General features: G+C 32.5%; 1 protein-coding gene across 1 annotated transcript; it reads left to right on the plus strand.

Annotated features, from left to right (window-relative positions):
* Nucleotides 1-9,324: 9,324 nt before the first annotated feature.
* Nucleotides 9,325-13,350, plus strand: LOC147410306 (disease resistance protein RPP13-like). The gene is given in 6 exon segments (XM_086458846.1): nt 9,325-11,445; nt 11,448-11,522; nt 11,525-11,568; nt 11,570-11,861; nt 11,932-12,958; nt 13,060-13,350. Coding segments are annotated over 5 exon segments (2,673 nt in total). The 5' UTR covers nt 9,325-10,199; the 3' UTR covers nt 12,948-12,958; nt 13,060-13,350.
* Nucleotides 13,351-15,425: the final 2,075 nt, after the last annotated feature.

Here is a 15,425-nt window from a genome sequence, read left to right on the forward strand (position 1 = left end):
TTTTTTGTGAGGATGATCTCTATGATGAGGATATCATCCTCACAAAAAATCAGCTCATACCAAAACTTCTAACCCCATCAAAAGTGATTTATGAGAAAAGGGTAGTCCACGATTCTTCAACTAATAAACATGGGGAGAGATCATCCTCACCCTAAATCAGCCATTTTGCAACTTCTAACCCGTGTTGGTCAAATAGTTGGCACCTGAACGGAACACATCATTTATTTTTTTGTCTTTTTTCTTTGGCGGGCCACACATACCACCACCCTGTACTGTGCAAGCATTTAAATATAGCTTTATGGAAGGGCATATAAAGATTCGAAGTCAAGACCCGGGGAGCACACCCAGTCCCTCGTTACCATGTCAACCAGTCCCCGTGGCTGAGCGGAACAAGTCATTTATGGTCTATATATTTTCTAGATTCATGATCTTCTCCATCTAGCTATCTTATCACAATAATAATTTTTGATAAAAAAAATGCAGGATGACGATGATGTGACTGATACAGAGGACAATGTTTTGGATAGATTTAATGTTTGCATTTGTATGTTTCAAGTCTTTTATTGGGTATTGGGGCTTTATATTTTCCTTTTTTCTAATTGATCTTTCAATACATATGGTAGTTTAAGATTTGATGTTGTATAAGGTTTGTTGGTTTTATCGTATAAAGTGTATATAGCGAGAGCAATTGGGGAGTTATACTATTTTGGAAAAAGAATTAGTTGTTTTTATATTTTATTGTACTATATTTGAACTTGATTGATAGCACACGATCTTGCTTTTTGATTTTACCAGTAAAATGCATTTTCCTAGCATGTGGACGATAAATTTACTTAAAATAAAATTATAAATATTATTTTAAAATAGGAAAAGACAGTGATCTAATATGCTTTGTGTGTGTTTAATCATTTGGGGTTGGAACCAAATTTGAGACTGTTAGAGGGATTTGAAAAAATACCTCCACAATTCGTGGGATTGTGCAAGAAAGTTGTGTTCCTCTGTAGAGGCACCCAAGATGTTGCATTGGCCAGAAAGATCAATTCGAACTTCAAATCCTAAAATATTTATCATCTAGTTAGCATTTGTGGCAGATCTATGATTTTGAGGATTGTTATAGCATGTTTTGCTATTCAATATGCCCCTATCGATCAGGCTGTGGCGATGCATGGTAGTATGTCGATTGGTGGGCAATGTTGGCCTATAGAGCGGTTCGCAACTCACAGCTTTTTGCAAAGGAGATGGGTTTCATTACTCGTGTTGATCTATAATTCCCCAAGTACCAAATTTGTCAAGAAAATGAGAAGACGAGGGATCCAAAAAGAACTACAAAAAGAATTTTCCAAAACCACGATCAAGGAAGCTTTCAGAGCATATGTTAATACCTCCTATAGTTTTAAACTAATGACATATATGTCGTGTGACCCTTCCACAGGTCATGACTTCAAATCTCCACAGGTCATCACCAGGGGTTAGTTGAGATGGTAAGAAGCGATTAGGTATGCTCCCCATGTCGTGACTTCGAATTTCTATATGCCCCTCCACAGAAATGTGGCTACTTAACCGTCGTAACACGTGACAGGGTAGGATGATGTGTGCGCCCTAGATAGATTAGTCTCACTAAATGGTGGGGAAACTCCCTGGGCTACCCAAAAAAAAAAAATTTTGAAATAAATGTGTTATCTCTAACCTTTGCCAAAAATCTATCCTAGATTTCTGCACTTTTTATTTTTATTTTTTCTAAGTAAGCAAACATATATTGATAAAAGAAAACTACAAAACAGGGCTAGCCCTGCCAAAAATCCTAGATTTTTAAGCTCAGGATTCTATCTACTTCAACCTTTAAACCTTAAGAACAAGATAAGGTTCAGTTTTGCAAAGTTGAAGATGAGGGAGAAAGAGAAAAAATCAACAGGTACTTGGCATGCAGGAAAATATTTGCAAATGCGAAAAAAAAAAAATCTGGTACAATGCAAAACATTAGCAAAAATTATCTTTCACTATAAAAGGTATATTTTTTTGACTAGGTATCTACTAATCTACCTTATAACAATAAGATAAAAATGCAATTATCTAAATATATAATATTAAATAAATTTAAAAGAATTTCAGCAACTCAAGGATGAAAGATCTCGAAATTACCGTGACTGTACATATTTCAAATACTTAAAATCACATTTTCACTATTATGGTAATTATTAAATTATTTTTAAAATGATAAGAAAACAAAGCAACATTGGTATTTCACCAAAAATTGAAATAAGGTATTTACTAATAGATTTTTAATCATTTTTAAATAATAACTTATTTACCAAAAGCATACTTTTTTACCAAATTTATAAATAGTTTGAAATTGTATAATCCCAATAAATAAGAAATTTTCATAACATGTTTTGGTAACTCAGCCTAAATTTAAATTGATTTAAATTTTTTTTTACTATTTTCGTATGAGATGAGTCAGACGAGATACCTTGTTTTGAAACCATGGTGTTTAGAGGTTAAAGATTGGGGCATTTATGTCATTTGTTTTTGGTCCCCTAAAGAAGACCTCGGTCTAGGGTTATCTCATCCATGATCATCAAAATCCCAAAGGAGATTTTTCAAACTTTTTGGCAAAACATTTTTCAAAACATGGGTTAGAGGTTTTGGAATGGGCTGATTTTTGGTGAGGATGATCTCTACGGTGAGTAGATCATCATCACCAAAAATCAGCCCATTCCAAAACTTCTAACCCATGTTTACCAGCTGAAAAATCGTGGACCGTCCATTTTTTGTAAACTGTTTTTGATGGAGTTAGAAGTTTTGGAATTGACTGATTTTTGGTGATGATGATCTCCTCACCGTAGAGATCATCTTCACCAAAAATCAGCCCATTCCAAAACCTCTAACTCATGTTTTGAAAAATGTTTTGCCAAAAAGTTTGCTAAAAAGTTGGCCATTGAACGCCCCCCTATATATATATATGGGTCAGGTTCAAAGGACAACCATTTCTACACACATTTAGACAACGTGTTTTGTCTTATATGGGTAAAAATGTTTGGAATGGACTGATTTTTTGTGAGGATGATCTCTGTGATGAGGGGATCATCCTGGCAAAAAATCATCCATTCCAAAACTTGTAACCCCATCAAAATTGATTTACAAAAATTGGACGGTCTATAATTTTTCAACAAAAATTGAACGGTCTAGAAGTTTCATAATGAGCTGATTTTTGGCAAGGATGATCTCCTCATCACAGAGATCATCCTTACAAAAACTCAGTCCATTCCAAACATTTTTGCCCATATAAGACAAAACACGTTGTCTATATGTGTGTAGAAATGGTTGTCCTTTGAACCTGACCCTATATATATATATATATAATATATATATTGGTCCCGTTCAGCACCCTAAGCTTTACCACACACTTTAACAAACGTGTTTTGTCTTACATGGGTTAGAAGTTTTGGAATGGCCTGATTTTTGGTGAGGATGATCTCTATGGTGAGGAGATCATCCTCACCAAAAATCAGCTCATTCCAAAACTTCTAACCCCATCAAAAAATGGTTTACAAAAAATGGGCGGTCCACGATTTTTCAACGTGTAAACATGGGGCTAAACAATTCGGAATGGGCTGATTTTTGAGGAGGATGATCTTCTAATCATAGAGATCATCCTCACCAAAAATCAGCCCTCCAAAACTTCTAACCCATGTAGGACAAAAAACGTTTGTTAAAGTGTGTGGTAAAACTTAGGGTGCTGAACATTTCCCATATATATATATATATGGTCCCGTTCGCCACCCTTAGTTTTACCACACACTTTAACAAACGTTGTTTTGTCTTACATGGGTTAGAAGTTTCGGAATGAGCTGATTTTTGGTGAGGATGATCTCTATGGTGAGGAGATCATCCTCACCAAAAATCAGCTCATTCCAAAACTTCTAACCCCATCAAAATTGATTTACAAAAATGGACGGTCCACGATTTTTCAACGTGTAAACATGGGGCTAAACATTTCAAAATGGGCTGATTTTTGGGGAGGATGATCTTCTAATCATAGAGATCATCCTCACCAAAAATCAACTCATTCCAAAACTTCTAACCCATGTAGGACAAAAAACGTTTGTTAAAGTGTGTGGTAAAACTTAGGGTGTCCCTATATATATATATATGAACAGCGTTCCTAAGACTCATATTGGGACTCACATTTCGACACACCGTTTTGTCTTATATGGGTAAAAATATTTGGAATGGACTGATTTTTTGTGAGGATGATCTCTATGGTGAGGAGATCATCCTTGCCAAAAATCAGCTCATTATGAAACTTCTAGACCGTCCAATTTTTGTTGAAAAATTATAGACCGTCCAATTTTTGTAAATCAATTTTGATGGGGTTAGAAGTTTTGGAATGGGATGATTTTTTGCCAAGATGATCCCCTTATCACAGAGATCATCCTCACAAAAAAATCAGCTCATTCCAAACATTTTTGCCCATATAGACAAAACGGTGTGTCGCAATGTGAGTCTCAATATGAGTCTTAGGAACGTGACCCTATATATATATATATATATATATATATATATATATAGATATATATATATAGATATATATTATAAGCAATATGGATTAAGTTATGATGAGAAAATAACTCATAGAATTTAAGGAAAATTATAAAAAAAAAAAATTAAATATAATAATTATTTAACAAAAAAAAGTACAAATTTAGTGAAAATTATGAAAAAGGTAATAAACCGATCATGTAAGGGCTGATATTTTTTCTCTCTCCATTTTATTCTCTTTTTTTATTTTTTTAATTTAAAAAAATCGAATTTTTTACACTGGCCATTCAATGTCCTCTACATTTCTCTCTCCTCTTTCTCTCTCTCTTTTGTTTTTTTTTTAATTAAAAAATCAAAAAAATTTCATTCCAACCGGCCAGTATGTCCTCTAAATTTCTCTCTCCTCTTTCTCACTCTCTTTTTTATTTTTTAATTAAAAAAATCAAATGTTTACATTGCCATTCAATGTCCTCTACATTTCTCTCTCCTCTTTCTCACTCTCTTTTTATTTTTTAATTAAAAAATTAAAAAAATTCATTCCAACCGGCCATTCAATATCCTCTAAAATTTTCTCTCCTCTTTCTCACTCTCTTTTTATTTTTTTAATTAAAAAAATCAAACATTTACATTGCCATTCAATATCCTCTAAAATTTTCTCTTCTCTCTTCTCTTTCTTTTTTTTTTTTTTAAAATTAAAAAATCAAAATTTTACATTCTAACCAATTTTTTTATTTAAAAAAGTGAAGAAAATTTTTTTTCCGACATTGAATAATGGTCGTTTCATTTTAAAAAAATTCTGAGAGAAATTTAACGGACATTGAATAGTTGTATAGAATGTAAAAATTCTTTTTTTTTTTTTTATTAAAAAAATATAGAGAGAAAGAGAAAGAGTGGAGAGAAATTCAACGGACATTGATTGATCGTTTAAAATGTAAAAATTCGTTTTTTTAATTTAAAAAATAAAGAGAGAGAAATTAGCGAACATTGAATGCCGTTTAAAATATAAAAATTCGTTTTTTTTTTTAATTTAAGAGAGAGAGAGAGAGAGAAAGAGAGAGAGAGAGAGATTTAGAGGACATGGAATGGCAATGTAAACATTTGACTTCTTTAATTAAAAAAACAAAAAAGAGAGAGAAAGAGGAGAGAGAATTTAGAGGACATTGAATGACTGGTTAGAATGATTTTTTTTAAAAAAAATTTTTAATTAAAAAAACAAAAAGGAGAGAGAAAGAGGAGAGAGAAATATAGAGGACATTGAATGATCGGTTAGAGTATAAAAAATCGATTTTTTTAAATTAAAAAAATAAAAAGGGAGAAAAAAAATGGAGAGAAAAAAAAACTGGCCCTTGCAGGGCCGGTTTGTTACTTTTTTCGTAATTTTCACTAAATTTATACTTTTTTGTTAAATAATTATTATATTTGATTTTTTTTTTATAATTTTCCCTAGAATTTATACTTTACTTGTTACCATTACTTGATTCTTAGGTTGCTTTAATTTTGAATTTTATTCTTTTTTAATTCATTTTTGTGGAAAAGTACCGTTCAAATGAAAATCATTTTATATGACATGTATTTTTGAAAAACTACATTTTACAACTCAAACAGGACTTAAAATGAAGAAACTGATTTTTATAGAGAAATTTGTAGGCAAAGGAATGTAGAGTGTTGGATACAAAAGCATTTCTAACGACGTGTTTGTGAGGCCAAAACTTGTCCTCTTTGTGTCTTTGATCATAAACCTTATCATACCCTTAATGCATCCGAAAACATATACCCATACAACCTCTCACGCTCTCTATACCCATCAAATTCTCTAGATACAAAATTTCCCAATTTGTGAGGAATTTGGAGTTAGAAATTCTCACTTAATTCAAACTATATCTCTCGGTTGAAGAGGTGATCTCATTCAAACTATATCTCTCTTATTCCTGTTCCTTCGTATTTGTATTGCTTCCAAGTAAGTCATTCCTTCTTCTCCATTAATTTCTTGCATATTATCTTGGTTACATTAATCAGTAGTCTTTTATTTCTTTAAATCATGTAAATAGATTTCTTCGCTTAACTACTTTGAAATTTGCATAATTTGCTTATATTAATAGTTTGTACCTAGATTGCTTCGAATTTTGACTTTTGAGATTTTTTGCTTCTTAAAACAAGCTTCATGCAATCATGATCTACCTTTCCCATCTCATGATAGTGTTCGGAATGATACTCATAATGCTTTATTGTTCGAGCAACATTGTTTCAATTTTTGACATTGTTACTTCATGCATGATCTGATCTGTGACTTGTCTTCGGCAGATCAATTCCGGCCTTATCACCATTTTAATGATAATGTTTCTTCATATTTCTTATGATGTGTATGTGGATGTGTTTTGAATATTTGAGATACCCCACAATTTTAAACTTATGACATGTTGCACCCTTAATGTTTTAGGTGATTTAAACACCCTTCTGTTTTTTTGTAAATATTTGAGATATCCCCTTGTATTTTTAAACTTATATACGACGTGAAACCTTTTACCTGTTGCTCCCCCCAATGTTTAGGGTGATTTAAACATCTCTCTCTCTTTTGTGAATATTTAAGATACGCCTATGTTTTTAAACATGTCCCCCTTTAACTTGTTAGTTGTTGCCCCTTATTGTTTTGGGTGATTTAGACGCCCCTCTATTTTTGTGAATAATTTATTTATACGCCCCTCTATCGCATGCCCCTTTGTCACCTCAAATTTGAGTTAAATTCTAGTTTTGGTGAATGTTTGAGATAGTTTGTATCCTCTCATTTTTTTTGTGTGACATAAGTTTTAATCTATTTAACCTCATATTCAATGCATCGTTTTTGAACCTTGGCTTAATACCTTGTGGAAAATCCTAGAATTTGTTTTATATCAATCCATGAATTCTTATGCTCAAAGTTTGAAGGTTTTGAAGTCATGTTGTATTAGTCTATTAGATAAGATGTCAAGGGGGCATGCTAACTTTTTTCTAAAATATTTGAGGTATACTATGTTTCAAACTTCTGATCACATTATCAATTGACTTAGGTCTTCTCCAATAGACTAGTAAGAAATCATATAAATGCCTTTTTCTACAATTTCTAACAAAAGAATCCTTGAATTTTCTCCCTAAAATCAGTCATATTAACTATAGTTTGACGTTTGACTTAGGTTTTTTCTCATAAGTTAATAAGAAATGATATAAATGCCCTTTCTCTCCAATTTCTAACAAAAAAAAATCTTTGAATTTTCTCCCCAAAACCAGTCTTATTCCCTCTGCACAAAAATCCTAGCTCTTCCCCAGTATGCTTGTATTCAATTATTCCTTCTAAGCAAAAAATTTCTCTCTCTCTCTCTCTCAAATAATGAAGGATACATGTTTTTTTTATTAAAAGAAAAGTAATTGCGATAGAAACAGTTTTTTAATAAATAAAGAAGATTAGAGAAGTGTTCTTATTAAAATATTTTTGTTATTTTGAATTTTTTTCTTAGTGTTTCTTACATTGTACAACATACTTCAGTATAATTTAACAATGAATAAGTATTAAATAAAATATGTATTTTTAATAAAAAATACATTTTTTTTATGAGTTTCTTAAGTAATAAATTATTTTTTCAATGTTTTTTATTTACTAAAATATCCTTTTTAATTAAATTGTATTGAAATTCATGTTTTAAATAAAAAAAATGTCCTATATTTGCTTTTAGGATGAGATAGTAGATGTATGATATTAACATCATTATTTTTTAGGAACCGACTAGTTGCACACCACTAACTGTTGGTTGAATTAATATTGTACGATGGATTGTTTTTTATATCCTTTTCGTCCTTTGTTGTTTTTCTTTCCTTTGTTAGGAAGTATAGGGTTAATAAAATAAAATTGTAGTACACATAGATTCAAGGCAAGGGCATACCCCTACTATACAACTTTTGGAATAAAAAAGGATTTTAATAAGACTAAAAATTGAAATGGCTTTTAAACCTAATAAAACTATCAAACTATCGCTAATGATTCTCTGCTGACTCAAAAATTTTCACTCAGTCTGTACTTGGCTGACGTGGCAAAGGCATAGAACCGTTGATATTTTTCATGTGTATCTCGAAAAAAAAAAAAGATATATGATTTTGTGGCCCTTTCTGTACCATTGTAGAGACCGCCGGTGAAAATTTTCACCGTAAATTAAAAAACCAATAATTTAAACCTATATCAAGAAATTAAAAAAAAAAAAAAAAAAAAATTAGAACTGTGAAACTAATATGCCTGATTAGATCTTCATGAGCTAGCCCAATAGAGGTGTGGCTGTAATTTCAATGCAAAAGCATTTTTAGTTTAATAAAATATTTCTTTGAGAACTCTTTTTCGGTGGATTCAAGAATTCTTATTCTTGATTTGTTTCACGCTATGTCATACCCCCACAAAAAAAAAAATGCTTTAGACTTTTTTATTGGAAAAATTATTAAAAAGATAATTATTTAATTATTATTTATTAAAAAATAATATTTTTTGAAATTTAAAAAAAAAAATACTAACTAGGTCACTGGATCACCTTAGTCGAAGTTTCCAAATTTACCCCCATCAAACTAGGTCAATTGACTACCTAATTTCAAATTTTTTTTAACAAGGAGGAAACAAGGTCCTATTTTATATTTTTTTTATTTTGAAACAAGGTGGTCAAACCATAGTGACAAAAATCTACAATTTATTGAAAAAGTCACGATTTTAATAGTTGTAAATTAAATCATGATTTTAATAGTTGTCAATTAAATCACGATTTTTTCAAAAAAATTAAGCAGTTTTTGAAAAAAATATTTGATATTTAAAAAATGTACTGTATAAATATATATTTTTTATATTTAAAACAATTATTTTTATTTTTTAATTTCTCTGATGTTTTCCCAATTTTTTATGACTTTTGCCATGTTTTCCAAAGTTTTCTCTTGCCGAAATATTTTCGAAGCTCAACTTTCTCACTATGGGCCAAACAACCTATTTTGAAAATTACAACGGTCTAGTTTTTGCGATGGTTGAAATTTGAATGAAAAGACTTAGTTTTCGATAACAAGACGATCAAATGACCTTCTTTCGAATTAAGTAACATGCAACAAAGGTACATTTGGTATTTCAAGATTTTCTTGTTCAAACAAGGCAATCCAAATTAGTATCTTTTTTAAAAAAAATTGAAATTTTTTTTTAATAAATAATAATTAGATAATCATCTTTTTAATAATTTTCCCTTTTTCATAAATGGAACCAAAATCTCCACTCACTTATTATACCCCAAATCAGGAAAATTGTTCTCCTTATTTAGATACACATCAGGACTTCATTGACACAGAAGAATGGGAGGTTTGGGAAAGTAGTCCAACCTGACATCATCGCTAGATTATTAGAATTTGTATCCTTAATGGACCTTCACATCAATACGTTTGATTTGAAAATATTTTCGTCAGGAATCAGAATTGTGGGTGAAAACATAAGACCCAAATAAATATGTGTTTGAATGTTATTCAAAAGGTTCTTTGAAAGAGAAGCTTATGAGTGTTATATTATTCTATTACTTTAATAATGTTCATGAATTATTGATTCGCTTATTTTCTTTTTCATTACTTGAAAAAAAAATTCTAACTTGACTAGGAAGGAAAAGGCGAACAAGAGAGGATTAATGGCTGTTGAGGCTGTTGTTTCTACGGTAGTGGGAAAACTCAGTGACATTTTGATTCAGGAAATAACCTTCCATTTTGACGTGAAAGCCAAAGCCGAGTGGATCGAAAGAGAATTGAGGAAAATACAGTTCTTCTTACAAGATGCAGAAGAAAAACAAGAAAATAACTTGAATGTGAAGAACTGGGTGGATGATATTCGAGATGTGGCTTTCGATGCAGAGGACGTTTTCGAAAAGTACATCTTTTATAAAACACAACAAAAGGAGAGGAATTTCCTAAAGAAGTGTGCTTTCATCTTCTATGACCTACATACCCGGCATTCGATTGGCACAGAGATCGAACGGATCAAGATTAAGATCACTGACATCACCAACAGTCGGTCCACTTATGGTCTGGAAATCATCGGAGGAAGAAGCAAAGAAGCGTCAAGCTCTTCAATTGCACGGTTGCACGAGAAGAGACGAACTTCTCCTCATCAGGCAGATGATGAAACCCAGGTTGTTGGTTTAGAGAAGGATATAAATGAATTAAAAACTCGACTAATTGGGCAACCCCTACGACGGTGTGTGATTTCTATCGTAGCAATGGGGGGTCAAGGTAAAACTACACTTGCTCAAAAGGTTTATAACTGTGATGCTGTTAAGAACCATTTTCAAGTTCGTGCTTGGGTTTTTGTATCTCAAGAATACAATACAAAAGACCTTCTGCATGATGTAGCGAAGTTCATAGGTCTCGGGGTAGAAGAGATGAATGGAGAAGATCTTAAAGAGCATATCAAGGGGTTCTTAAAAGAGAAAAGATATTTAGTAGTCATGGACGATGTTTGGAGGATTGATTTCTGGGAACTTCTAAACGATGTCTTTCCTGACACTAAAAATGGGAGCAGAGTTGTCTTTACCACTCGCAACAAAGAGATAGCCTTGCATGCAGATCCAGTGAGCATCCCACTTGAACTAGCACCTCTGAGTGAAGATGATAGTTGGGTGTTGTTTACTAAGAAAGTTATCTTGGTTGAAGAAATTACCATGGAACAATGTTTTCTTCCAAAAGAATTAGAGGAAGTTAAGACAAAAATTGTGAAAAAGTGTGGGGGTTTACCTCTTGCAATCGTAGTACTGGGAGGTTTCTTATCAAGGAAACGCAGAAGCTACGGTGAGTGGACAAAAGTGCTTGATCGCATAAACTGGCAGCTCAATCAAGACCAAAACCCATGCTCACAAATACTAGCTTTGAGCTATAATGACTTGCTTTCTACTTGAAACCGTGCTTTCAATATCTTGGCATTTTCCCCGAAGACTATGAAATCTCTAAAGGAAATTTGATAAAGTGTGGATAGCAGAAGGATTTGTACAAAAACGAGGTGGTGATGAGGTACGAAGACATTGCAGAGGACTACTTAGAAGAGTTGGTGGATAGATGCATGATTCAAGTAGCAAGAAGGAATCTTAATGGGTGTATCAAAACATGTCGCGTTCATGATCTTTTGAGAGACCTTGCAATATCAAAAGCCGAGGAAGTTAAGTGTTTTCAAATTCATGGCAGTGGAAATTCTTCTTCTACATCTTATTCAACCTTTAACAAGGTTCGTCGAATCATTTTTCATTATACCATCAGCAACTTTTCTGTGGAGCAATTTTATGATAAGCATATTCGATCTGTGTTTTTTCCTTTGACTCAATGAACCAAGAAACTTCTTAAGAGAAGTGTTCATATGGGTTTTGGAATCTTAAGTTCTTCATCTTATTAACCGTGGTCCAGCTCATATTGAGTTGCCTAAGGCAGCTGGAAAACTTATTCATTTAAGGTACTTACTATTAAGAGGGATTAGAGTGCGAAGGTTTTCATCGACCATAGGCAACCTCCGAAACCTACAAATCCTAAATATTGATGATCTAATCGAATGTGGTCGTGATGCGATGTCGAATATGGTCCACTTGCGACATTTTAAGATGAAAAACAGTTCCGCATTGCAAATAGATCCGCCAAGATGGAATGGGAATGGCTCTTCTTATTTTTCTTCTATAAGAAATCTTCAGACGCTGTGGAGAATAGAAATAGATAACAAGAGTCTTGTGAAGGATGGGTGGGACAAGTATACAAACCTCAGAAAGTTGGGCTTGTACATAAATGTTGATTTAGAGTCACAAATAGAGGCATTTGCAGGGTGGATTACCAAATTGGACCATGTCGAATCCTTGAATTTGTATTTTATAAACAAAATACACGGAAAGTACATATTTTCGAGGAATTACTTCAATCTCTACAAGCTCTATTTGGATGGTGTAGTGATAGAATATCTCCTGTCCGACCCTTGGGAATTCCCATCCAACCTCTCTCACATGACATTGCGTGGATGTATTCTTGGAGAAGAAACATGGTCAATCTTAGGAAAGCTGCCAAAACTCAAGTTCCTCTATATATTATTATCTAATCTGAAAGAAAAGTGTGCAATTTTTCTTTCTGGAGGCTTCCCTCAGCTTGAAAATTTGGATTTGATATGCCTATATGGTTTGGAGGAATGGAAGGTTGAGGAAGGAGCACTGCCCTGTCTTAGAGAGTTTTCAATTAGCCATTGTTCTAATTTGAAGGCACTTCCAGATGGATTGCAGCGAGTAACCACGCTCCAGAAATTAACAATATTAACGGGGGGGTCGAATGTTGAATTGGAGGCACGAGTCAAGCCAAATGAAGGAGAAGATTGGGGAAAGATTGCGCACGTGCCCAACATTCTGATCAGGGAATGGTAACAAAATTACTGGTAAGTCTTTTATCAGTAAGTTTATTTTTGGTAATTAAACATTTGTTCATTGTAAGCTTCTCAATTATATTGAATATCTTCTTTTATCTAAAAAATTGCAGGTTCGAGTTGATCTTAATTAAAGCTTGTAGATCGTCAATGGTTGGATGTTCAATGGGTTTTTTTTTTGTTTTTTTTGTTTTGTTTTTTTGGTATGGTTAAAGTGTTGTACTGGTTTTGGGCTTTGTTATTGTGTCTACTATCAATGTATTGTACTGGATTTGGGCTTTGTTATTGTGTCTACTATCTATGTGATTGTATTGAAGTTCTCTCCCTCCCTCTCTCTCTCTCTTCATTTTTGTTTTCCCATTTTTTTAGGTGGGTGTGGGAGTGGTGTATATTGTACCAGCCATGTTTTTCTAATATTTAAGAAAAATATCTTATATCTTATTTAAACAACCATATATCTTATTTGGTAATAATGGTTCTTACTAAAATGGTTATGAGAAGTACAGTTGCATGCTATTTATCATTTTTACCATTTGATGCGAACCAACATTCAGTTAAACTCAAGGGCATAAAGATAAACTCATGAAATTATCTTTGCAACAATCAATCTCATAAAAAGAAACAATTACAGAATGGAGGTGTGAGTCATTTTTGTAATTAAATATTAATAAAATGACTGATTCAGTTATTTTGGATAAGAAAAATGCATAGCTATTTGGTAATTTTTGTAGCTTTAGTGCCTGAGGGCTATTTTGATAGGGAGTGCGACAAGCTACTATAGGAAAGGTCTTTAACCGTAAGTCAGCAATAGCCAAAAGCGGGGATTCCAAAGGGGGGAAGCCCGAACGAGAGCTGAAACCCGCCTCGAAAGCCGAGCGAAGACCATTGGATATCCTCGTAGGTAGTCATTTCTTCTGTTTTGTTTGGAAAACTCCACTACGAAGATATCCAAGTTCTCTTCTTTCTTTTGATCTCTCTTCCTTCTCTCTTTTCCAGTAGATTCTTTCTTTTCATTTGTTTTTTCTTTGTTTCTCTGTTCTAGTGGATGGGATTTTTTATTTTTTATTTTTTATGTTATATTTCAATTCAAATAGAAATTTATGACTTGATGTTGTATTAATTTTGCTAGTTTTATTATATAATATTGGTTAAATAATTGACTCACCCGGAAAAGGAAATTATTTTGATTAGTGATAAATCAACATTGTGTTTCAGCTTTATTTCTCTTCATGGGCTTTAAGCCCGTAAACTAGTTCAGAAAGACCATGATGAAGAAAAAACCATAATGACTGGAGATGTTTTAGATTCTTGAAAGTTAGGTCTCCATGGGTCAATGCCCTGAAAATAGTGCAAGGTGTGTCACACAAGAGAAGCAAGAAATTGAGGTAACTATCTTAATTAACAAGAGTTAGGCTAGTTTGACGTGCTCAGATTGATTTTTTTATTTATACTGGAGCAAAGGTTTTTAGAATGAATAATGGCCAGTGACCTCATGAATTTAGAAATCAAATTTAATTGTGAAAATTATCTTCTTTTTAATAATTTATTAAAATTTTGTGCTCTACATCCTTGCGGCATCTGATCGTATTTTACTACTTTTGAATGTCACAAGGAGGTGCAGGGAACCAGGAACATTTTTTACTATATTTGGTAGGAAAGTTTTCAATCAAGTAATTTTAATTTTAAAATGAAGACGTTATTTTAACATATATTGACACTAACAAGCATCCTAAATAACTTGGGCTTTTATTGGGGTGACAAAAGTATGCTTTAATCTCCCACCATGGGACAAAAACATTTGACTGGATCTAGGATTCTTGAAAAGATAAGAATATGATTGACATTATGTCCAACTTTATAAATATGGATGAATCTAAGGAAACTATATGGTAGTCAAGGATAGAAAAATATTAATAGGGGTGCTATCAATCTTAATGCAAAAAAAAAAAAAAAAAATTCTATTATGATCTCAAGATGAAGTAGTCAGATTTAAGATGAATCCCGTAAACAATTCACTTGGTGTTCTTTTTCTTGTTTCTCTATAATTTATGTTTTGTATGTATTTAATCATTTGGGATTTGAATTAAATATGAGATCGTTGGAGGGATTCAGAGGCTAAACCGACAATCTTCAAAAAAATATTTCTACAATTTAACATCGTCTGTGAGATTGAGCAAGTCATATTCCTCCAAAGAACATGGGGAATAGCCTAAAGATGTAGCATTAGTCAGAAAGTAGAGAATTGAATATCAACTTGACCTTTAAATCGTATTGTTCTCAATATGCTTATTGTATCATTAGCATTTGTAGTAGATCTATTCTCCTAAGGATTATTATGACATTTTCATCATTCAATACACCCCAGTTGATCGTGGGGTGGTGATGCACGATGGGATTCTTATTAATTGAAATGGGCATAATGGTACAATATCATTCCAAACTTTGACAAAGAAAAGTAAAATCGGGAAAAAGTTAAAAA

The sequence above is a fragment of the Akebia trifoliata genome, chromosome 1 (genome assembly GCF_017979445.1).
Source record: "Akebia trifoliata isolate Shusen 1 chromosome 1, ASM1797944v1, whole genome shotgun sequence".
Taxonomy (NCBI): domain Eukaryota; kingdom Viridiplantae; phylum Streptophyta; class Magnoliopsida; order Ranunculales; family Lardizabalaceae; genus Akebia; species Akebia trifoliata.